The sequence below is a fragment of the Nicotiana sylvestris genome, chromosome 6, assembly GCF_000393655.2.
Source record: "Nicotiana sylvestris chromosome 6, ASM39365v2, whole genome shotgun sequence".
Lineage (NCBI taxonomy): Eukaryota > Viridiplantae > Streptophyta > Magnoliopsida > Solanales > Solanaceae > Nicotiana > Nicotiana sylvestris.
In genome coordinates, this window is record NC_091062.1 from 85,612,826 (window position 1) to 85,636,593 (window position 23,768).

General features: G+C 36.3%; 2 protein-coding genes across 5 annotated transcripts; one reads left to right on the forward strand and one right to left on the reverse strand.

Moving 5' to 3' along the window:
• The first annotated feature begins 12,885 nt into the window (after positions 1 to 12,885).
• Positions 12,886 to 14,939, forward strand: LOC104248651 (large ribosomal subunit protein uL22y-like). Its single transcript, XM_009804957.2, has 7 exons — positions 12,886 to 12,987; positions 13,059 to 13,095; positions 13,228 to 13,268; positions 13,840 to 14,070; positions 14,170 to 14,272; positions 14,352 to 14,419; positions 14,633 to 14,939. Exons 1-7 carry the CDS (start codon positions 12,985 to 12,987, stop codon positions 14,675 to 14,677), a joined length of 528 nt encoding a protein of 175 aa, XP_009803259.1. The 5' UTR covers positions 12,886 to 12,984; the 3' UTR covers positions 14,678 to 14,939.
• A 2,085-nt stretch (positions 14,940 to 17,024) lies between these two features.
• Positions 17,025 to 23,233, reverse strand: LOC104248650 (zinc finger CCCH domain-containing protein 43-like). 4 transcript variants are annotated; one of them, XM_070150311.1, is made up of 7 exons: positions 22,553 to 23,233; positions 21,526 to 21,594; positions 20,264 to 20,383; positions 19,912 to 20,187; positions 19,181 to 19,453; positions 18,792 to 18,854; positions 17,025 to 17,248 (listed from the first exon to the last, which is right to left on the reverse strand). In XM_070150311.1, exons 1-7 carry the CDS (start codon positions 23,084 to 23,086, stop codon positions 17,213 to 17,215), a joined length of 1,371 nt encoding a protein of 456 aa, XP_070006412.1. In that variant the 5' UTR covers positions 23,087 to 23,233; the 3' UTR covers positions 17,025 to 17,212. The 4 variants fall into 4 exon arrangements, with proteins under 4 accessions (XP_070006412.1, XP_070006413.1, XP_070006411.1 ...); XM_070150312.1 differs by having other exon boundaries at positions 17,026 to 17,248; positions 18,792 to 18,849; positions 22,553 to 23,231; XM_070150310.1 differs by lacking the exon at positions 17,025 to 17,248 and having other exon boundaries at positions 18,383 to 18,854; positions 22,553 to 23,232.
• Positions 23,234 to 23,768: the final 535 nt, after the last annotated feature.

Below are 23,768 nucleotides of genomic sequence, written 5' to 3' on the forward strand. Positions count from 1 at the left end.
GCAGTGTGCAAACTTAGCGAGTGGGACTATCTTGGTCAATATATCTGCAGCATTATCGTCTGTGATAACCTTCACGACCTTGATAGTTCCCTCTTCAATAATATCTCGAATAAAATGAAATCTGACATCAATGTGTTTAGTGCGCTCATGAAATCTCTGATTTTTCATTAGATGAATAGCTCTCTGACTATCACATCTAAGAGTTGATTCCAGCTGAACCAAACTCAATTCCGCTACTAAACCTTTCAACCAGATAGCTTCCTTCACCGCCTCCGCTGCTTCCATGTATTCTGCTTCTATCATAGACAAAGCGGCAATCGACTGCAGAGTCGACTTCCAACTAACGACACTGCCAACGAGGGTAAAGATGTATCCAGTTGTGGACCTTCTTCTGTCAAGATCTCCTGCATAGTCAGAATTTACATAACCGAGAATTGAAATACCTCCACCACATTTTCGAAAGGTCAGACCAACACTAGAAGCTCCTTTGAGATATCTCAATATCCACTTGACAGCTTCCCAATGCCTCTTTCTTGGGCGGGACATGTATCTACTTACCACACTTACAGATTGAGCAATATCTGGACGTGTGCATACCATAGCATACATAATGCTACCAACTGCACTGGCATAAGGAATCTTTGACATATGCTCCACCTCATCCTCGGACTGAGGCATTTGTAACTCTGAAAGTTTAAAATGAGGAGCTAATGGTGTACTTACAGGCTTGCACGTATGCATATTGAATCTCTTGAGAACCCTTTCAATATACCTCTTCTGAGAAAGATGTACAACACCGTCTTCTCTTGAAATCTCCATACCAAGGATTTTCTTTGCAGCTCCTAAATCCTTCATGTCAAATTCCTTACTCAACAGTTTCTTCAAAGCATTTATCTCTGTAATGTTGTTAGCAGCAATAAGCATATCATCAACATACAACAGTAAATAAATCATTGAGTTACCAGACATCTTCTTGTGATACACACAGCTATCAAATGCACTCCTTGAGAATTCATGTGTAGTCATGAATGCATCAAACCTCTTGTACCACTGTCTAGGGGATTGCTTCAAACCATACAAAGACTTCTTTAGTTGGCATACGTGATCTTCTTTTCCCTCAGCTAGGAAACCTTCAGGCTGATCCATATAGATTGTCTCTTCTAGATCACCGTGTAAGAAAGCAGTTTTGACATCAAGCTGTTGAAGCTCCAAGTCAAATTGGGCAACCAATGCTAGTAGCACGCGAATTGAGCTATGCTTCACGACTGGAGAGAAAATCTCATTGTAGTCAATTCCCTCCTTCTGACTGAATCCTTTTGCAACCAATCTCGCCTTGAACCTAGCATCTTCCACTTCAGGAATTCCCTCTTTCTTTCGGTAGACCCACTTGCATCCAACTGTCCTCTTCCCCTTTTGTCTTTTCACTAAGACCCATGTCTGATTCTTGTGAAGAGACTCCATCTCTTCAGTCATGGCTAACCGCCATTGTGCGGCATCCTTGCAAGAAGTTGCTTCAATATACGAGGAGGGCTCCAGATCTTTAATCTCTTCTTGTGCAGCTACGAACGCATATGCAATCAAGTTTGCTTGATCTATAAGGCATTCCGGTTCTCGTGTCTGCCTCTTCTCCCTCCCCTTTGCAATTATGTATGGTTCATTGACAGAAATTTCTTCAAGGTCCACATCTTCTGACTCATCTTTAACTTGAGTCTCTTGATCCTTTTCCTTGGCAAGCTCCACCGGAAGCTCCACCTGCTCGTCGTTCTTGTTTCCTGAAAACTCCACGGAAACTTTACGGGGATCAAGTATAGAGGATTCATCAAAGGTGACATCTCTACTAACTATAAATTTGAGTAAAGACAAACACCAAAGTTTGTACCCTTTTACTCCATCCACATACCCTACGAATATGGCCTTCTTAGCCCTTGGTTCAAGCTTTCCTTCATTAACGTGATAATAAGCTGGACACCCAAATACTCGTAAGTATGAATAGTTAGAGGGTTCACCTGACCATACCTCATTCGGAGTCTTAAAGTCAATTGCCGATGCTGGAGATCGATTGACAATATGAGCAGCAGTGTGAACTGCTTCAGCCCAAAATACTTTGGACATTTTGGCTTGTAGGAGCATACAACGAGCCTTTTCAAGAAGAGTTCTGTTCATTCTCTCGGCAACTCCATTCTGCTGTGGGGTATGCCTGACAGTCCTATGTCTTGAGATCCCATGAACCTTGCAGAATTCATTAAACTCTTCATTGCAAAACTCCAAGCCATTGTCTGTGCGAAGATACTTGATTTTCCGCTCCATTTGATTTTCAACCAAAATCTTCCACTCTTTAAATGCTTCAAAAGCATCACTTTTTGCCTTCAAAAAATACACCCAAACCTTTCGTGAGAAATCATCAATAAAAATGAGAAGATACCTCTTTCCGCCCTTCGATGGAAGTTTAGAAGGACCCCATAAATCTGAATGGATGTAGTCTAGCACTCCTCTTGTCTTGTGTTTGCCAGTGCTGAAGCTGACCTTCTTCTGCTTCCCTAGAACGCAGTGCTCACAGAAGTCAAGCGTGCTGATCTTCTCACCTTCCAAAAGTTTACGATTGCTCAACATCTCCAGTCCACGTGCGCTCATATGACCCAGTCTCATGTGCCATAGTCTTGCCTTGTCATCATTAGATAACTGCACTGTAGATGCATTTGAGAGCCAACAATGGTGCTTCCGACCAATGTGTAAAGGCCATTCTCCAGCTTGCCTTTCAGCATGACTAAAGAACCTTTAGTCACCTTTATAGTTCCTGCTTCGCTCATGTACCTGTAGCCTTGTTCATCCAGAGTACTCAGGGAGATCAAATTCTTCTTCAGATCAGGAACATGACGGACTTGTGTAATAGTCCTCACGACTCCATCATGGCAGCGAACCCGAACTGAGCCAATGCCAACTATTGCACAAGTTGCATTATTGCCCATTACTACGGTTCCTCCACTTTTCTCATAGCTGCTAAACCAGTCTTTTTGGAACGTCATATGCAGAGTGCAAGTAGAGTCTAACACCCATCTGTTTCCATAACTACTATTATTATTACACGATGTTGTTAGTACATAATCATTATCAAAATCATGTACTTGTTCAACTGTGGATGCACTTGCCTTTTCCTTGGACTTTGACATTGGGCAGTCTCGTTCAAAGTGCCCTTCTTGCCACAACCCCAACACTCTGTATTCTTCTTGTTCACATGAGACTCTGATCTGTGCTTTGATTTGCTCTTTCCCTGTTGGCTAGTCCGGCCTCTCACAAAAGAGCCCACTTGCCTGGTCATCTCTATCTCCTTCAATGTGCCTCCGCACATCACTAGAGTTAAGTGCCTGCCGCACTTGCTCAAGATTGATAGACTCCTTGCTATACATCATTAAATTCTCAATATCACGATATCCTGAAGTCAATGAAAATAGCAAAGCACATGCAAGCGGCTCCTCTTCCTTTTTAATTCCTGCAATCTATAAGTCCATGACAAGTTTATTGAACGCATCTAAATGATCTTGTAACGAAGTACCTGACCCCATATTAAATGTGTGAAGACGCCATTGTAACAACATCCTTGTTGTCACTGATCGGTCTTGGTATAGCCCTTCTAGCTTTTCCCATAACTGTTTGGCCGTCTTTTCGGTACTCGTACTCACTTCACAAAGCACGTTAGGTGCAAGGGATAGTTGGATTGCACTCAATGCATCCCCTTCAATCTTCTCCTTGTCGGGAGTTGATATATCCTTAGGATACTTTCCATCAATAGCATGGATTGAACCTTCCCTCCGCAGTAACGCCATCATCTGGATCTTCCAGATATTGAAGTTGTTGCGTCTACTAAATCTATCAATTTCAAACTTCATGGGACTCATCTTTGCTTGTTCTTCCTCCTTGGATCGTTAAAGAATCTTATTGCTCTGATACCAATTGTTAGAGGAAACGTAAAAGAAAGAACACAAGATTTAACGTGGTTCGGATCAAAATAATCCTACGTCCACCAGAGAACAGTTGCCTTTTTAATATTAACAAAGGAAGGAGAGAGTTCCCAATTACACTTAAGAGAATTTCTCTCTTAACTCTCTACTCACTACAATGTGTTGTATTATTTTTGGGATGGTTTCTACAAATGAAGGAGTGCATCTATTTATAGAGGTAAAGACCTCCTCTTGATGTCATTGGTGACATCAAACTACCTCCTCTTGATGTCATGGGTGACATCAAAGGAGGAAGCTTCCTCCTAGCATCCACACCAACTCTTTCCACCAACTCTTCTAATTGGCATGCCATTGTTGACTAAACATAAACCAACACCTTCAGAAGGCTTTCCGGATATAGGTCCGGACCACGCACGCAAATCAAGGTGAGGTAAAAAGGAGGTTTTTAGGCCTCAGAACTCTGAATTCACTTGCAACACAAGTGATGACCTTTTAGGTCGTCACATCCGTACTTTAGATATTTATTTTATAGTTTGGGTTGTATGCCATGTTTGGGGCCCTATGCCGACCTGTTGAGACCCTTAGGGGCATTTTACTATTTTTCTCACTTTATTTGCTAAAAGCATATCCTCAGTCATGTTTTACCAATTTAAAAGTTTAAGACTGGTTTTATCACTCTACTTCTAATTGTGAGGACTGTTCGGGGCGAGTTCCTTAAGTTTTATTGTTATGCCCAAGAGGCTGTAAGGTTAGGGACTGAGAGAGGTTGAGAACCAAACAATGAGGATATTATATGTATATATTATGGATCGGGTTGCACGCCGCAGCGATACTCATATGGATCGGGCTGCACGCCACAATGATACATATATTGGATCGGGCTATGCGCCTCAGCGATATGACGCTTGGGCTGTAAGAGCCCCTCCGGAGTTTGTACACCCCCAGTGAACATAGTCGACTATAAATTATAGATCGGGCTGCACGCCGCAACGACTACTATGATTTCTATTATTGTGAGATATTCAGGAGCCGAGTGCTGAGAGTGAGTACCGAGTGACGAGAGTTGAGTCACGAGTGACTGAGAGGCTGCCCAAGGGGCCATATTCTGAGTGATTCCTTGCCCGAGGGGCCCTGTTGTGATGTTTTCCCTGATTTCACTCTCCTTTCTAATAAGCCTCAGTTGGATATATATATATTTCTAAGTATCTGATTTCGAATGTTTTAAACTGGAAATGTTGATTTTATGACGAAACTGATTTTAAACGGTAAAGTTGATCTGTTATTCTGTTGATTATTCAGTTATATGTTTTTGAACTGCTCGTCACTACTTTCAATCCTTATTTACCTTAGTTACTTACTGAGTTGGCATACTCACGTTACTCCCTGCAACTTGTGTGCAGATTTAGGTGCCCGAGCGGTCGAGTGAGGGCCTTCAGCTGATTCAGCATTGCCGGAGATTTCGAGGTAGCTGCATGGCGTCCGCAACCCTGTTTTCTCCCTCCTATCTTGTTATCTTTCCGCATTTTTCTAGACTATTGATGTAGTAGGTATTCAGACTTGTACTAGAGGCTCTAGACTCGTGACACCAGGTTGATGAGGCTGTGTAGTTTTCCTATTATTTTGACTTTCCGCATATCTTTTGTTGCTTTAACGCTTATAACAAAATTTGGTATTCAAAACTTGTGTTAGAAAAATGGCTTAAATGTTAAAGGAAAAAGGGTTATGGTTAATTGATTAGTTGGCTTGCCTAGTAGTGTTGTAGGCGCCATCACGACCGGTATTTGGGATCGTGACAGAAATAAGCCTAAGTACCGTATTAAAACTTATAATCTGCCCAGACATCCTTCATCAAGATCGCGGAAGCATCATCGCGATTGTTGACATCCAATTTTGTCCCACCTTTTTTCTACTTAATTTCCTTGCGCTTCCTGGTCATTAATGCTCTAATAGTGTATTATTATTTATTTTATGGTTATTACTGCCATTATTATAATTATATTACTTTTAGGATTAATATCACTATTAACAATATTATTACTAATTATTATTATTAGTATTATTATTATTATTATTATTATTATTGTTAGTAGTAGTATTAGTAGTATTGGTAGTTACTATTAGTACCATAATTATTATTATTAATATTGCCATTAATATTAAAAATATTATATTTTCTTTATATAAACTAACTATATATTTTGAATAATCTATATGTCTATCATATTATTGTATTATGTCCAAATTATCAAGACAAAGGAAGCACAAAGAAATTAATAAGAAGAAAGAAAATGGCATCAAATTAGGCTCAAAGGACAACCCATTTTTATAGATGACTCCAAAGTCTGCCAAAATGATTAGCCCACGTAGTAAAATTCCTTTTGAAAACTAATGAGCCCAAATATAATTTATCATATTTTCATTTAAGCCCAACGGAAGCCCAATCTGCCTAGCCCATCTAAAAGAATCCTCCAGAAGCTCTTATCTCGACCGTAGGATTAAAATTAGAATGATCCAATGATCCTCCTTTCTTAAGATTTAGACCTAATAGTATTTAGACTTGCTAGGGTTTTGAAATCTCAATCTCTCTGTGCAGCCGCCCACCCCTTTCCTCTCTTGGACAAAATTCCAACTCACTTTCACTATTTTCGTCAAATTCTTCATTCTCTCTCTTGCATATTCAATGAAAAGCCGAAAACTTTTGTATCAAAGTTGACCAAATCGCTAGTTCTCTGAAGCAAGAGGACGATTTTGTTGATCTTCTTTCTGTCACAATTTGGATGAATCTTGAACGAGCAATTTTGAATTTCAAATGGATCTTTCAATTCCCGCTTCCAAAACCCTAGTTTTCTCCTATAAATACTCCTCAACTCTCCAGCCGAAAGATCATCTGGGAATCCTCAAAAAATAGTTAGAACACGGCAAAATCGAGTCAACAAGTAATTCTCTTCTTTAATCTGTCTCTATTTAGTTCGCTAAAACAAAGTTTCAATCTTGTTACGTGGAGGGAGTAGATCTGAAATCTCAAAGTTCTAGTTCACTGCCTCTAAAAAGGTCAATAATTTTAAAATCTGTTCTTCCTACTTTTCTTTCTTTATATCACGAGTAAGTGTTTGGTTTATGTCTAAGATGTATGATTTAGTTTGTTTCTCTACATAGAAATTATATTGTAGATTCTTCATTTGGATTGTTTTCGAAATTATAAAAAAAGAAAATGGTTAAGTTTAAATGTGTTTTTTGTATTATTAAGATCTTGATTTGAATGTGTATTTTGCAAAAGTTCTATATTAAGATTTTATTTAGAAATCATGTTTTAGGAATGGTTCTCTGATTTATTACATAAATATGGTAGGATGAAAATGTACTCTTTCTGTGTTTAAGATATGGTGTATAAAACACTAATATAGATGTACTTTTGAAAGCATGCTTATTAGGATTGTGAATCTAATTATTTTGTTGAAGACACCTTGAATCTAATACCTGTCATAGGGAATATTTTTATTTTTTTAACACTATTTATTGGTAAAATCATGTCCATTTGAGTAAAATATATGTCCAAATTGGTGATATATGACTGTGTTCTTCTGTGTTTATACATTGTCGGATATCATGCATGCCCATGACTCTTTTATGTATCTCTATGCTAGATATATTCTTTCTGCATAGTGAATGAATTTAAAATCATGGTTTAAGCCTATGTTATGTTAGAGACAGTGCACTTAGGATATCAGTTAGCCAGTGACGAAATGGATTGGAAATTTACCATATCTACTTTATGAAAAACAAGTATGTCTTCACTGATATGTACAACATAAGTGTTTAAGCATAAACTTGTTTAATAATTTATTGTTTAGAGTAGCATGTCATAAAAATCTGATTCTCGTCAATTTTAGTCATTTAGTTGTAAAGACTTGTATATGAATTTTCTGTTAAAGCTTTCCTTTGATATTTGACGGTGAAAGATTGTATGAAATCCTTGAATAGTAATTTTCCCTTTATTTCGTAAAAGAATCTTGGCTCTATTACCTTACTGATTGTATACGCCTAATAAGTATTAACTAGGATAGTCATCTTTGTTTTAGCCATTGAAGAGTAGTGTTCTGTCTAAACTTTCTTTGTGTTTTGATTTTTATACATGATGTTAAGATTCAGACTTCTCCTTCTAATCTCTATTTCCCTTTTTATCTTGTTTACATATACACTTTGGAGCAATTTTTTGAGTCTCAATGCGAGACTCGTTGTTGCCATGAAGTCGTCGCTGCTGCGTTTCCTCTACCATATTTCTCCTTCATAGACCTGATTATTCGTGTGGGATAGACGCAAGAAAAATGCCAAAGTTAATTTTGGTCATCCCTAGAAAGGGGTTGGATTATCATTGTTATTCGACATTTTATTTTCTATTAACTGCTTTTTATATATTTTGTTTACTATCACTCTTAGTTAATTCTTGCATGAACGTGTAAGGGTAACCAATACAGTTAAAATTGAATTAGTTATCCCAACAACACCTACCTGTCTAAGTAGTGCTTATGAAATTAGTTTAACTGAATAATGGTTAAGTCAATATGGGTTGATCCTAGTTTTAGTCCAATTAGAATTTTGCCCCTACTGAGTATTCTTTTTGCAATACTCAAGCTAACTATCTTGTAAATCAATATCATGCTTTGTTTATCTATTAGAGCTTTAAACAAATAAAAAATGCATTTGTTTCTTAACTATTCTTAACTTCAAGCCTTTACAATTTTTAATTAAAGCCTTTGGGCATTTTCGTCCAGTGTCTTTTTGCAGTTAAAATCCTAAAATTAAATTGGAGTTATCAAATGACGTATAATATTTTGTGAAATATTTTAACTCTTCTAGTCTAACAGTCTTACAAAGCATTAGTTAAATTATACTAAGTCCGGAAGGTAACCGCGTCTTATGGGATTTTGAGGTGTGCCTCACACCTTCCCCTTAAGTTAATCTGAACCCTTACCTTAGAATCTCTTATATTTAATAGATTTTAATGGATTTTAACTTTACATTATCTTGTTTAAAATAGGTGTCCTAATTCACCTTTAAAACAATTAGGTGGCGACTCTTTAATTAATAATTAATTCAGGAATCACCAAAATGTTATACTCTAATTTGACCCGGTTAAAATGAGGTATAACAGCGATCGCGAAGGACAATGCTTCCCCTGCCAAGGTCTCCTTCTTTGCATTTGCAATTGCCAAGATACGTTCGCAAAGAACACCCTTAGTCAACCCTTCGTGTCCGTGGACACACAGCCGCGTTCGTGAAGGCCAAAGTCTGCCAGCCCATTCCTTCTTCGCGTTCGCGAAGGCACCTCCACATTCACGAAGAGGAACCAGGTCATCCATCGCGTTCGTTAGGCCTGCTTCGCTTCCCCGAAGAGCAACCACTGCTCCATTCCAAATTCCTTCTTCACGATCGCGGGACCACCTTCGCAATCGCGAAGAGCACCAGCAAAAATCTGCCAACTTTAACATTGTTCTAGGTGGTCCAAAACTCACCCGAGCCACCCGGGACCCCTCTCCCTCCCATTTATACCAACAAGTCCATAAACATAATCCGGACCTATTCAAGGCCTCGGAACATATAAAATAACATTGCAACCAAGAATCACACCGCAAACTAACTACCCAACTTATAAACTTCAAACTTCTTCCAACTAGCTCCGAACACGACGAATCATACTTAGACAACTAGGAATAATACCAAATTTCACACACAAGGCCAATATGGATAAATGAACCTACTCCATGTCAACATGCCAAACGGGATCCGATATCAACCAAAGTCCACTTCAAGTCAAACTTAAAAACTCTAAAACCTTCAAAATGCCAATTTTATCAATAAGCGTTGAAACGCTCGCGGTCCACCCGAGATTAGATCCGAATATATGCCAAATTTTAAAATTACCATACGAACCTATTGGAACCTTTCGGGTGGACCGCGAGCGTTTCAACCTAGCCTCTCGAGCACGAACCAATCGATAGGGGAACTATATCGTCGACCATTTTTAGAGTACTAGTCTTATGTTACGCGCGTTGCGCGTGCACCCAACTCAATTAATATATACTTTTTAAAAATCATATAAATATTATATTAAAAATTTGTATTTGAGGTATAAAATATAATCTAAGAGAGTGAAGAGTGTTGAATTAATTAATGAATAGCAATTTAATAAATTTGACTCTTAATATTATATTATAACTTATCTCTTGTTTTTTAATTTTTTACGCTGCCGTTTCTCTTCTCAAGGGCACAAGTTATGTACCCTATTTATGTCAATTTGAAAAATAATTTTTGATGAATTATTAAAAGAGTCGAGTTGGATTATTTTGCTAATTAGTTAATTAAGTGACTTAATTATTTGTCACACAGTAAAATATTTTGTTGAATTGCATTGTTAATGCTAGCTTGTGCCAAATTTCAAATATTCAATAATTATTGTTTTTCCAATCATATTCTATTTTTAAATGGTAAATCAATGATCACTATTTTTTTTTTTGATTTTTGTGTTAAAGAATCGTTATTGTTATTAACTTTTCTCAACCACTAAACTCTCTCTCTCTCTAACTATTTTCTTAGTTATTTGTTCAGCTTATTGAGCGTTGTTTTCAAATACTACAATACATAAATCGATAAAGAAAAAGATATTTTGAGTAGGAAAGGAGTTCAATATAATATGAAATAAATTATAGTTCATATATATACTGAGATGTTAATTATAGTTTTTATTGGTTCGAAAATTGACTCGTGAATGATGAAATAGACAAACTAATAATCATTAGATTAAAATTCAAATCACAAAATTTGAAAGCATATACGGTTACATATTGCAATTTTAAAAAGAAGCAAATCTTAATTTATATTTAGATTCAATAGTTAAGTTATTTATTTAAAAAGTAATTCTATGTTGGATAAATTATATTTATCTACAAGATAAAATTAAAATCACCAATAATATATTAAACTTTAGTTGATCTAAACATTAAAAATTTTGAAGTCTATTTTACAATATTCCATTTTTAACTTTTCTAGAATTGACCTTTTTATTCAAAAAGATAAGACTCCATTTCCTTTTTAAAAGAAGTCATGTTGAAGTTAAAGAATGCCCGGACAATCCAATTTTTCGGAAGTTAAAAGTGCTTATTTTTATGGGGGTTTTACCTAGATATACTGTATTAGATACTTATTTACCTATGTTTTCTTTATTTTGTAGTTTTTAATAAGTATCTAGGTTTTTCTTATAAATTGTATACATTGCTCCTTAAAAGGCTCCCGCCCCATTATTAGTGCCTTCAATTAAGAGATTCAATTATATCCTTTCCTTTTTTTCCCATCTCCTCTTCTCTCTCCTTTTTTTACATCAAAATCCCTTAATCTACGCCCAAAATCTCCATCTTCTCTCTTCCCACCATTGCCGACAACTTTATATTATTAAAGAATCATCAATTGTATCGTTCTTTTGCTAGAAGATTGGACAATACTGAAAATGACGAATTATTCAGGAATTGTCTGATAATTATATCATAATTGTATTTGAATTGTATTAGGTACATCAATGCCTAAAATATAATTGTATCATACTTGTATCACAATTGTTTCTAACTTGTATCTAGTACATTAATACCCAGAATAATACCTGATACAATACTAATAAATTAATATACAATTATCATATATTTGAGATACAAACTGTGAAATTCGTCTCGAACGTATAACTACTCGTAACAATGTACAATGAATATACAATTATCATATATTTGTCATACAATTCCTGCAACAATTATGATATATATATATATATATATATATACAATTATAATACAACTGCGATACATTTTTGAAAAATTATGTTACAAGAATACAAGATTCAAAACTTACCTACAACCTGATTCTAGAGCAATTATTCTGAATTTCGTCTGCATTGTATCAATAAGAAATAGAGATTTTGGGTGATTAGTAAGAAATAGAGAATTGGATTTGAAAACCTTTGGAAAAAGGAAAAGAATCAGAAATTTAGGGGTGGGTTTATTATAAAAATAAAAGAGAGATTTTGGGTGATTATTAAGAAAGGGAGAAAAAAGAAACAAAAATCTTAAATGTAGGAGGGTTATTGGAAATGGTAGGTGAGCGTCGTGTAACTAACATGCTAAAATTAAGAGATCTTGAATTGTTTTCCTTTTAATAGTTTTGTATATAATTAAATGTAGATATACAAAGTAATTAATAAAAAGTCTAAATAAAGATGGTAGATAGGTTTCTATTATAGTATAGCTAGATAAAAATCTATTATTATTAAATGTCAAAAGTTAACAGAAGAGAATTGCAAGTGATTGGGTAGGAATATTAAAAGAAGTTTATATAAGGGAAATATTTAATTGAAAACCTCTTTCATAGTTAAATAAGGAAAGAAGCAATATGTAAAATTTTAGCCATTTAAAAGTCCTAAATATTAGGAATTTAATTCAAATAAAAATTTTGTCCAATATAAAATTTATTTTAAAGGACAAAAAAGGGTGAATAATATTTCGCTAAGTGCTTTCGTACTTTTAATATAGCACAGATAGATATAAATATAGATTTGATGTAATTTCAAAACTTAGGTATATCATGAAAACGAGTTTTACAAATGGGTCTCTATATTATAAAACTTTGAAGAATTAACCCAAATAGCCGTCCACCCAATCGCTTAAACTAAAAATAGTCGGCGAAGGTATAATATATGCATAATTTATGTATTATATGTATATAATTATATATAATCAATATATATAGCTAGAAAAAATAAACAATGAATATGGACGGCTATTTGCGTAAAGATCCCTTATAACTTCCCCATAAAAGAAAGAAAGCCTAGCACAAGTTAAAGGCCCAAATACTCCAAAAGGCCTAGTAAAAATATACCCAGCTGAATTAATTAAAACCCTATAATATACCATTACATGCACGAAAGCCCTAGCAGCGAAAAGACATCTGTATCAGCAGCTGCTGGAGCGTAGCAGCATCAACGGCAACCATGGTAAGTCAATGAGTTAAAACTTTCGAATCCTCCCATTGATTCGTGCTTTAATCCTTTTGCTTTTTATTTAGGGGAAGTATTCAAGGGAACCAGAGAACCCCACAAAATGTGAGTACTCAATATGATAAGACACATTTAAGTTGCAAGGCTCATGATTTTTGTAACATTATTTAGAGTGTTTTATATGGTGGTTTATTTAGTTTTCTAATATTATGATTTGGGGTTGTATTCTTGTATCAGCTTGCAAAGCTAGGGGTTCGGATCTCAGAGTTCATTTCAAGGTGTGTGATATATATATATATATATATATATATATATATATATATATATATATATATATTATGTCATTTTTCTGCAGTTGCATATTGAGTAACAAGAGCTTTTACTATATTGCATTCTAGATTAATCAAGCTTCATCTGTTTGTATCTCATTTGTATGTGAAGTAGTGGTTCCCTTTTTCTGGATTAAGCATGCTGCTACTTTTGTGATTAGCTTCAAGTATAATTACTTGTCAAAGCTAAACATATTCGTCAATTAACAGTTTAGTCATTCTGTTCTTGCTTAGTTAAATATGTGTCTTAAGCTGGTGGATTTGAGATAGGAATGAGCTTGAATGGTTTAGTTCTAGTATTTCCTTGATTTGTTTGGATAAGTAAATCATCTCTTGGGTATTGTTGAACTTCATTACTCAAATCGAATACAAAAAATTATTATGCTTATATAGCACAGTGTGTTTTTGGAAAGTGGAGAATTAACTTGTTGGAATGATATTCAACAGTTGTAACTTTTGTGGTTATTCTGATCTCTCCATGCTTTTTGTGACTCAATTTGTATTTATTATCAACATGTAGAACACTAGAGAGACAGCGCATGCCCTTAGGAAGATGCCTTTGGACAAGGCAAAGAGATACTTGGAGGATGTTCTTGCCCACAAACAGGCTATTCCCTTCACACGATTTTGTCGTGGGGTTGGTCGTACTGCTCAGGTAAAGAATCGCCACTCAAATGGGCAAGGACGTTGGCCTGTCAAATCTGCAGGGTTTATTCTTGATTTACTCAAGAATGCTGAGAGTAATGCTGAGGTATGTTTGGATTTGTAGGATTATTTACTTTTGTGTAGATTCCTCTACTTCCTCCTATCTCTAAGAGATGAGTTGATTGTTGCTTTCACCTCATTTTAGGTCAAAGGCTTGGACGTGGATTCACTTTACATAACTCACATCCAAGTAAACCAAGCGCAGAAACAGAGGCGCCGCACATACCGTGCCCATGGAAGAATCAATCGTGAGTGCCCATATTTTCTAAATGGTTCTTGTAGCTGATGATATGCTATTATGATTCTAACCTCTTGGCCTTTCTGTAGCCTACATGTCGAATCCGTGCCACATCGAGTTGACATTGTCTGAGAAGGAAGAATCTGTCAGGAAGGAGGTATTAGTTTTATGCTCTGCCTCATTGTTCTTTCCCATAGTTGATTCTCATAACTTGAATACATGGTTTATACTTTATTTCAGTTGACTTTGCTTTCCATTAGTCTATCTTTAATCTGATTGTTTCTGCCATCATGTTGTCCTTGGAAAGTGTTGTATCTTTCACAACCTAAATCTTTTTGTAAGTATGCCTAAATATTTTCTATTCATGCAGCCCGAGACTCAATTGGCTCCCAGTAAGACAAAGGCATCCTCTTGAGTGGAGGAATGAATCTCTGATTTTTCTAAGTATAATTTCAATGTCCCTATAGCCTTAGTATCAGGAGAATTTTGTGGTGTTTGAAGTATTTTTCCATAGGAATGTGTTTTTTTGTAATTTTTCTATTTCGGATTTTGAAGGTTGTCATTTTGAGGCATGTTTTCCTAGAAATTTTGGAGTTCTATCTTGCAATTTCAAAGATTGAATTGGGAATGTTTATGTTTTGACGGCTACATAAATATTTTAATTGCTTTTCTTCTAATTGTTATCGGTGTTAAATTTAATTTGTCGCTTGAAACGGAAGTAGATTCTGGACTGTTTGTTCATTTAGGGGGTCAAAAAATAAATTCTATAAAGGTTTCTTTACTTTAACGGGTTAAAAAATCAGAAGTAGAGAAGATGAAACTTGAAAATTGTAGAAAATCTTCAATTCCAGCTTTAGCACTCGTGGAAAAATGTATACTATTACAAAATTAAGTTTGAGAAAGATGAATATTGGCTAATGAATGGAGATTTTTACAAGGCAATTTTGGCTGTTTTGAAAGAAATTATGAAAAATAGTTGTAATATTTCAAGGAAAGCAAAGTGAGACAAGTGACACCGCGAGAGCCGGAAAATTAATAGTGGTAGCCGGTGGGATAAAAAAATTCTTCAAATTCAAAAGAATCTAGCACAACAAAGCCAAATTCATGTTCTATGTTAAGCTGTACTGAAGTACCAACAAGCTTAATATCATATGGAGCTACAAAAACTCGTAGATAAGTCTCAATCCCAAATTAGCACGGATCAACTATATTAATCCTTAATTCATGTTCTAGGTTAAGCTGTACTGTAGTACCAACAAGCTTAATATCATATGGAGCTACAAATACTTGCAGATACGTCTCAATCCCAAACTAGCAGGGATCAACTATATTAATCTTTAATTCATGCTCTAGGTTAAGTTGTACTGAAGTATAACAACAACAAACCAATAGTTCCCACAAGCAGGGTCTAGAGAGGATAAGATGTATGCAGCCTTACCCCTACCTACTCTTGGAAGGGCAGAGAGACTGTTTCCGAAAGACCCTCGGCTAGAGAACGACTGAAAAAGAAAAGGTAATTGCAACAAGTAGGAATAACAACAAGATGAAATAAAATCGAATCCAAGAATGCAGTCAAACTCTAGGTAGTAATAGCCATCTATGGAGAAAAGTTTTCATATTAACACTAACATTAGCGAACTGAGTAAGACAAAGAGAAACGCTCGACTACCTACGAACCTTGTACCCTAATCTTTGACCTTCACACCCTCTTGTCTAGGGCCATGTCCTCAGTCAACTCCAGTTGCGCCATGTCCCGTCTAATAACCTCTCCCCAAGACTTCTTAGGCCTACCTCTACCCCTCCTGCTACCCACCGAGGCTAACCGCTCGTATCTTTTAACTAGAGCTTCTATACTTCTCCTCTTAACATGCCTGAACCATCTCAACCTCGCCTCCCGCATCTTATCCTCCACAGGGGCCACTCCTATCTTTTCCCGAATAACTTCAATCATAACCTTTTCCAACCGGGTATGCCCTCACACTCACCTCAACATCTTCATCTCAGCTACTTTTAGCTTCTGGGATGAGAGTTTTTGACCGACCAATACTGTGCTCCATACAACATAGTCGGTTCCACTACACCCTTGTAGAACTTACCTTTAAGTCCCAGCGACACATTATTATTACACAAAACACCAGAAATGAGCCTCCACTTCATCCATCCCGCTCTGATACGATGTGTGACATCTTTATCAATCTCCCCGTCATCTTGTATTATAGATCCAAGATACTTGAAACTACCTCTCTTGGGGATGACTTGCGTATCAAGCCTCACCTCCATATCCCTTCCTGGGTACCATTGTTGAACTTGCACTCCAAGCATTCCATCTTGGTCCTGCTCAACTTTTAACCCTTAAGACTTTAGGGTTTGCCTTCAAACCTCTAGGGTCCTGCTCAATTAAAATTATGTCATCGGTAAATAACATATACCATACCTCACCTTGAATATGTCTCGTCAATGCATCCATCGTCAAGGAAAATAGAAATGGACTAAGAGCTGATCCCTGGTACAACCCCATCATAACCAGAAAGTGTTCCGAGTCTCCTCCCGTTGCTCTAACCCGCGTCTTAGCTTCATCATACATGTCCTTAATCACCTTAATCACTCATTCTTGTCATGACCCCAATTTCTCTCCATAGGATGTCGTGATGGCACCTAGTTTTACGGACTAGGTAAGCCTAACACTTACCGAATTAAATGATTGAAATTAACCAACGAACTATTAAGCATAAACTAGATATTTCTAAATAAAGCCAACATTTCAAACATGACATAATATCCCAAAATTGGTAGTACAAGTCATAAGTTCTACTGAGTTTACTAGGAAAGTCTACTAAGTACAACTGTTCGGAAAGAAATAGACAGTACAAGTACGATATCAGAAGGTGACTCCGAGGCCTGCGAACACGACGACATGTTTACCTTGAATCTCCACAGTAAACCCAAACATTTAGCTAGTGATCAACCAACTCCGAAGTACCTGGATCTGCACAAAAATATGCAGAAAGCGTAGCATGAGTACTCCATAGCGGTACCAAGTACGTATCAAGACTAACCTCAATAAAGTAGTAACGAGGGACAATCAAGACACTTACTAGACTAATTAACTTGTACAAGTATGAATGTGAAACTAACAGGAAAACAATGTCAATTTAAAGCTAAGCATGGTAAAGTCAACAAAAACAATACTAGCAATAAAGCGCTAGAAACAACGATTAGCAACAGGGGACAAACATGTAAGAATACCATAGAGTAAGCTGAACATAATTTAAGTATGGTAAAATAGGGACCCGTAAAATGTGACTAAGAGGTGAAATACCTCAGGAAAATCTTTGAACCAACAAGCTTAATATCATATGAGCTACAAACATTGCAGTTACGTCTCAATCCCAAACTAGCAGGGATCAACTATATTAATCCTTAATTCATGTTCTAGGTTAAGCTATACTGAAGTGCCAACAAGCTTAATATCATATGGAGCTACAAACATTGACAGATACGTCTCAATCCCAAACTAGTAGGGATCAACTATATTAATCCTTAATTCATGTTCTAGGTTAAGCTGTACAGAAGTACCAACAAGCTTAATAACATATGGAGCTACAAACACTGGCAGATGTCTCAATCCCAAACTAGCAGGGATCAACTATATTAATCCTCAATTCATGTTCTAGGTTAAGCTGCACAGGAAGTACCAACAAGGTTAATAACATATGGAGCTACAAACACTAGCAGATGCCTCAATCCCAAACTAGCAGGGATCAACTATATTAATCCTTAATTCATGTTCTAGGTTAAGCTGTACAGAAGTTTAACACTTCAGATACGTCTCAATCCCAAACTAGCAGGGATCAACTATATTAATCCTTAATTCATGTTCTAGGTTAAGTTGCACTGAAGTACCAACAAGTTTAATATCATATGGAACTACAAACACTAGCAGATACGTCTCAATCCCAAACTAGCAGGGATAACTACATTAATCATTATCTATGTCACTTCATGTAACTTGCCTAGTCTCACTCCAATATTCAAAAATTTAGGTTATCTAAGACGAGAAGTTTTTAAAATTTTCTACATGCGTATAAATCTCTCTAAAGACTCCTACAGCGGAAAAGGCAAATGAAAACTTTGATCGATATTCAAGGGGAGAAAAGGGGTTGCATATCCTGATTAAGTTAATGTTGCTAGTGATGTACTGCTGCATCAACATCCATATAACCTCATCTAATCTAAAAACATGCATATGGATAATATACAAAATCCTATTTGGATAATATAAAACATAAGCAAGACTATCTCTATAGAGTTTCAAGGCAGAGAAAATGGAAACGCCCTGTGGTTTCTATTCTGTACTCTGGATGAAGTGGATGCAAAAACTTGTTAGACTAGTTAGAGAGCCACTTCCGTTTCCTTTCCTCGCCACCTAGAGCCATATGAGGTAGCAGAGTTGCCGAATGGAGGCTGATCAAAGACAGACCCAATAGAAGAAGCTGAGTTGTCATAATGTTCTGGATGGCCAAACTTACAAGCAGGTCCAAACTTGCAAATCCCATAACGGCTGTAGAATGAACAGACAGCTTGATCCTACACTTATAAAACACAATGAAATAAATCACAAGTTCACTACTATTTGGTTCATAATTGAGATTAACTGTTAGAATATACAAAATAAAAAAGAAGAGCCTTTTTATCTTGGCCAAGTACTGTTATGTCAACAGACAACCTTGAACAAACATCGCTGTAAGGAATTAAGAAGTGTTCCTTGAAGAAATTGCTTGTGCAGAGTCAGAGAGAATTCAGATATTAAAAGTGTTCTCAGACCCCAGCTAAATATCTTATTGACATAAGCCTAAAAAACTATTAATTTCTAAGAAATACCAACACGCATTTATATCTAGACAGAAGAAAAACTTACAGGTCTTAGTGGCAGGCCCTTGTCATTGAGAGCACTCATGTTTGTCTTAGATGTTTGATTCTTTCGATGGTGAAATTTGCAGTTAGATCTATATTTACAGTCTCCTGTTTTAATAAAGTAACTGCAATCAGGTTGACCTGGCCGTTCAGGGTATTCTTCAACAAGCCATGGCTGTTGAGCTCGGGTATAGAAGTTTGTCTTAGTTGCTGGATCCTTTCTTATAAATTCTGGAGGTGTAGGGAGGCTCTTCCCTGAGGTTGGATAGACTGGGGCCTGAATCACCAAAAACAAACAAATCAGAGGAAACTTATTAAACAATTTGCAAACATTCTACTAAAAAAGTAATATGATTACAAAACTAAGACAGATAAAGGATTATAAACCTCACTCAAAGTCAAAGAGCACATGACATCATAGAAAATCTTTTCTTTGTAGTGTATTTAACATATGTCCAAAACTCAGCTAGTTTCTTGAACCAAGACAGAATGACATGGCACATGGCTTGACTAACCGCTATTCTGTCACTTCAATAAGCTAAAAATATACTAGTATAATCCCTTCTCTTACATGTTAAATTTGCAGGGAATAGAAGTAACAGGATCAATAAATTCTGAATCTAAGAAAATACGGATTAACTGAAGCACTAAAGACACGATGACCCAACTTGCAGGACAAACCATAAACAGCAATTGTTTCATAAACAAGGCAGTTAAATTAAATAACAAAATTACCAGATATCCATTCCATTGAGGACTTAGAAGAGGAATGCCTTGACTTGCTGGATATACCACTGGTACAAAAGAAGCTGTCTCATTCAATGCTCTTGGCGAAGACCAGGAAGACCCTGCTGGGTAGGGAGCACTTTTTACTGGAGCAGATCCACCGTTGTTGTATCCGGAAGAAGGATCACCTCCAGCCACTGTAGATGGATCAGGATGATGAAACCTGCAATTGGATCCATACTTGCAGGAGCCAGTGCGCATATAGTAGGGGCAATCCTTCTCTCCCTGAAATGAAGACAAATCCCTTAAAAGCATAATTCTCAAATTCAAAAAGGTTGTGAATGACAGAAAGGAGCAATACCGGCCGAATTGGAAGGCCAAGAAAGTTAATATTCAGAACAGGTGAGATCGCACCCTTTCTCCTACTATGATAATATTTACAGGTATTTCCATACTTGCACCCTCCTTCTGTCAGGTAATACTGCAAGAAAATCAGTGGAAAAAGCAAAAAATTTAGCAAAACTAAAGATGCTATCTTCAATACATGTTGAAAGTTTGAGTACTTAACAAAAACAACGATGCTACCTTGCTATATGCAGCCAAAAGTAATGGAAAATTCATTACCCCTTTCGATATAGAACCTTTAAAAGTGAAGGGAATGCCTAGAAATACCTACTAACAAAAAGGAAGACCTCCCATGCATCACAGGTGGGGAACTTCTCCCTTAGCAATTACCTTGATTTTAAAACACTATGGTCATAACATTTACTTTCTCATACTACAACCTATTACAGCTTACACACTGGCTCCACTTGATGTGCCTCAACAGCTACTTTGGGAAAGAATTGTTACATGCTTTAACCAGGGCTCAAAATAATTAAAACAAGCAACACAGATAGAAATCCTAGGAGCAGTTCATATTAATCAAGTACTTTATCAAATAAAGACATATTCTAAGAGTCAATTCTAAGTGGCAAATGGAGATATCTCCAAAGATGGTCATTCTACATATTTACGTGCTAACTAGTTTTGCTTATAAATTGTTTTTATCTTTGTATGCAAGTTAGAATAAGTTATTATCTAAAGTCATTATGTTCAAACTATATTAACTATGACATTTTGCTATGTTCTCTTCATCATCTCATGAGGAGCAGGCAATAAAACACAAGTTTTTAAATAAATATGTTAAATCCTACTTATCGATAATGCACCCTTACTATTCTAAGCCAAACTAGTTCACTAACCCAATAATGTCAGATTGTATTAGTCATGCAGCCAAATCACCAGACATAGATAGATCAAGATGACTATCCATACAAAAAAAGTATGTAAGACCTGATTTTTAACATAAATCGTCTCTCAAGCTTGATTATTATTCACAATCGGGCATCACCTAATGTGTCTTTGGAATATATTAAATGGTAGACAATAGATGCACGTAAATAAACAAGTTTATCACTGGATATCAAAGAGGCTCTATTTTAAAAAACAATAACATTAATGTTTACATTATGATACTCAATATTCAACATCAAACCAAATTATTCCCAAAAAGAGCAAGCATAGAAGAAACAAGGATTTTCTTCCTCTATCCTGTTTCTCAACTATGATAAATTCCATAACCTTGCATTCAATCTGCCCTGCTCTTTCCTCGCTTTCGTCCTTTTGCTTGCCCTTCTCCATCGCCCATTGCTGAAGAAGTCACAAATGAACTCAATAACGTAATCATCACCAAATATTTTTAACATATAACCAAAATATTGTTTTTTGATACGGTAAGTAAATAACATCTAACGTAAGCATATGACTAGTAAATGCGAGAAAGACCACCACAAAGATCAACATAATCTCCAGACAACCATCCTACTAAATCAGACAAAATTCTAATCCTACTCATCCTCTCACATAGATGTCAACTAAAAGCCATTAGAATACCACACATTTCAATGCGTAATTTATCATGTCCCATAATTAATTATGAAGTAGAAATCTGTTAGCTTGCACGCCGAATTCTATCATTACTTCAGAAGTGCAATAACAACCACGATCAACCTCGAAATAGTAGGTGTCGGCCATATGAATCCTCATATCCACTTGGCACCATTTGGGCCCACTTCATTCCCATTACTCCATGTGCACGAGAAACAAATTTAGTAAACCTGTAATTTTACAAACAAATAAGTACAACACCACAATCCTCTATTTTTTTACGACTGAGAATCCTCAAGGGCCAGTACCGCAGGGTTTGAAATTAGGTGAATAATGAGCCCGCCCCTTTATCTTTCTCCACTTAAATACCATGCTTTTGTCAGCAGCGGGTATAAACCCAACATCACCTAGCCTAATTCACACATCAAATGCTGCATTCTTAATACTAGACATCCTCTACTATTAACATCCACCCACAGCACTCATTTTATTCAACAAATATCATTAACTCAATCCATAAAACATAGAATAAGCATAGATAAACAACTTCAAAATCAACAACAACAAATCCAATAAAGCCACACAAGTGGGGTCTGGGGAGTTAGTGTATACGCAGATCCTACCTTATCTGTTTCCGGTAGACCCTTGGAACAGAAAAGGGAAAACAACTTCAAAATCAATCAAAAAAAAGGAGACCCACTTCAAACCCATCACGTCATACCTGATTTCGTCTTCGGGAAGGGTGATTAAACTTGCAATTCAATCCGTATTTACACGTCCCTGTTTTCATATAATAAGCACAATCTGCAGCATCGGGTCTCAACGGGTAATTCAACCCCTTCCTATTCCCCTTAAATCCCCATTGCTTCGAGCCCGTCACATCACTGTTCTCATTTTCCACGTCGTTCTCATTTTCATATCCATTTTCACTCCAAGTATAGTCACCACCTCCATAATAATTATCTCCGCACTCATTTTCAGATTTTTCTCTTCCATTCTCTTCATGATTTTCTCCTTGTGATCTCTCTTCGATATAAGCCTGGTTCAAGACTAGACCCTGAAGCTCTTTGCAGATGAATTGCAACGCTATCTCATCGTCATCGTCGTTTTCCACAGCGTCAGGTAGATTCTGAGGAGGGTTTTGAACACTGGGATCCGATGAAAACAAAGGTTGAGGATCAAGCCCTACGTCTTGTTTTTCAAGTGTAGAGTCATTTAGATTTTGAATGCGTTGTTGTGATTCAATGGCTTTCATTGTTGCACCTCTACAGTTCAAACTGTAAAACCCTGATTCTGCATTTTCTGCAGAGTGAGTGAGGGAGAAGCGGACAGTAGCCAAAATCAGTCAATCAAAATCAGTGGCGATTGTGACCCCTTCACTTATTTATAACCTTTTTTTTTCTTTTCTTTTTCTTTTTCAATGTTCTTTTTGCTTTTTCTTTTTATGATTTCATGCTTTGCTTGGAGATTTTAATGAATAGTTCATGTATATGAGGGAAAAATATAATCTCAAAAAAGCTATTTTTAATCTTAGCATCTTTATTACATTAATGACACGTGATTGGGACTCACTTGAACATGGCAGAGTTCAAACGTCTCTAGCCATAAAATAACACTATATATACAAAATTAATACTCCTCCGTTTCAATTTATGTGAACTTATTTCCTTTTTAGTCCATGCCAAAAAGAATGACCTCTTTTCCTATTTGAAAACAATTTACTTTTATGCAATGATTTATAGCCACACAAAATATACGTGCTTTATTTTACACCACAAGTTCAAAAGTCTTCTCTCTTTTCTTAAATTTCGTGCCCAATCAAATGGGTTCACATAAATTGAAACGGAGGGAGTAATTTTTTATGTATCTATAGTAGTTGTTGAATTCCCTTTAACTTATGGTTTCATCTTGTTAATAACAATTCTGGCTTGGCCACT

What these genes read in the sequence shown, in the direction of transcription:
- LOC104248651 (XM_009804957.2), top strand. An exon ending in ATCTCAGAGTTCATTTCAAG is followed by an intron (nt 13,269 to 13,839) that starts GTGTGTGATATA and finishes ATCAACATGTAG; the next exon opens with AACACTAGAGAGACAGCGCA. An exon ending in AAGAATCTGTCAGGAAGGAG is followed by an intron (nt 14,420 to 14,632) that starts GTATTAGTTTTA and finishes CTATTCATGCAG; the next exon opens with CCCGAGACTCAATTGGCTCC.
- LOC104248650 (XM_070150310.1), bottom strand. Translation starts at nt 23,086, where the DNA reads ATGAAAGCCATTGAATCACAACAACGCATTCAAAATCTAAATGACTCT. An exon ending in TTGGCCTTCCAATTCGGCCG is followed by an intron (nt 20,188 to 20,263) that starts GTATTGCTCCTT and finishes TCTTCATTTCAG; the next exon opens with GGAGAGAAGGATTGCCCCTA. An exon ending in CTCAATGGAATGGATATCTG is followed by an intron (nt 19,454 to 19,911) that starts GTAATTTTGTTA and finishes TTGGTGATTCAG; the next exon opens with GCCCCAGTCTATCCAACCTC.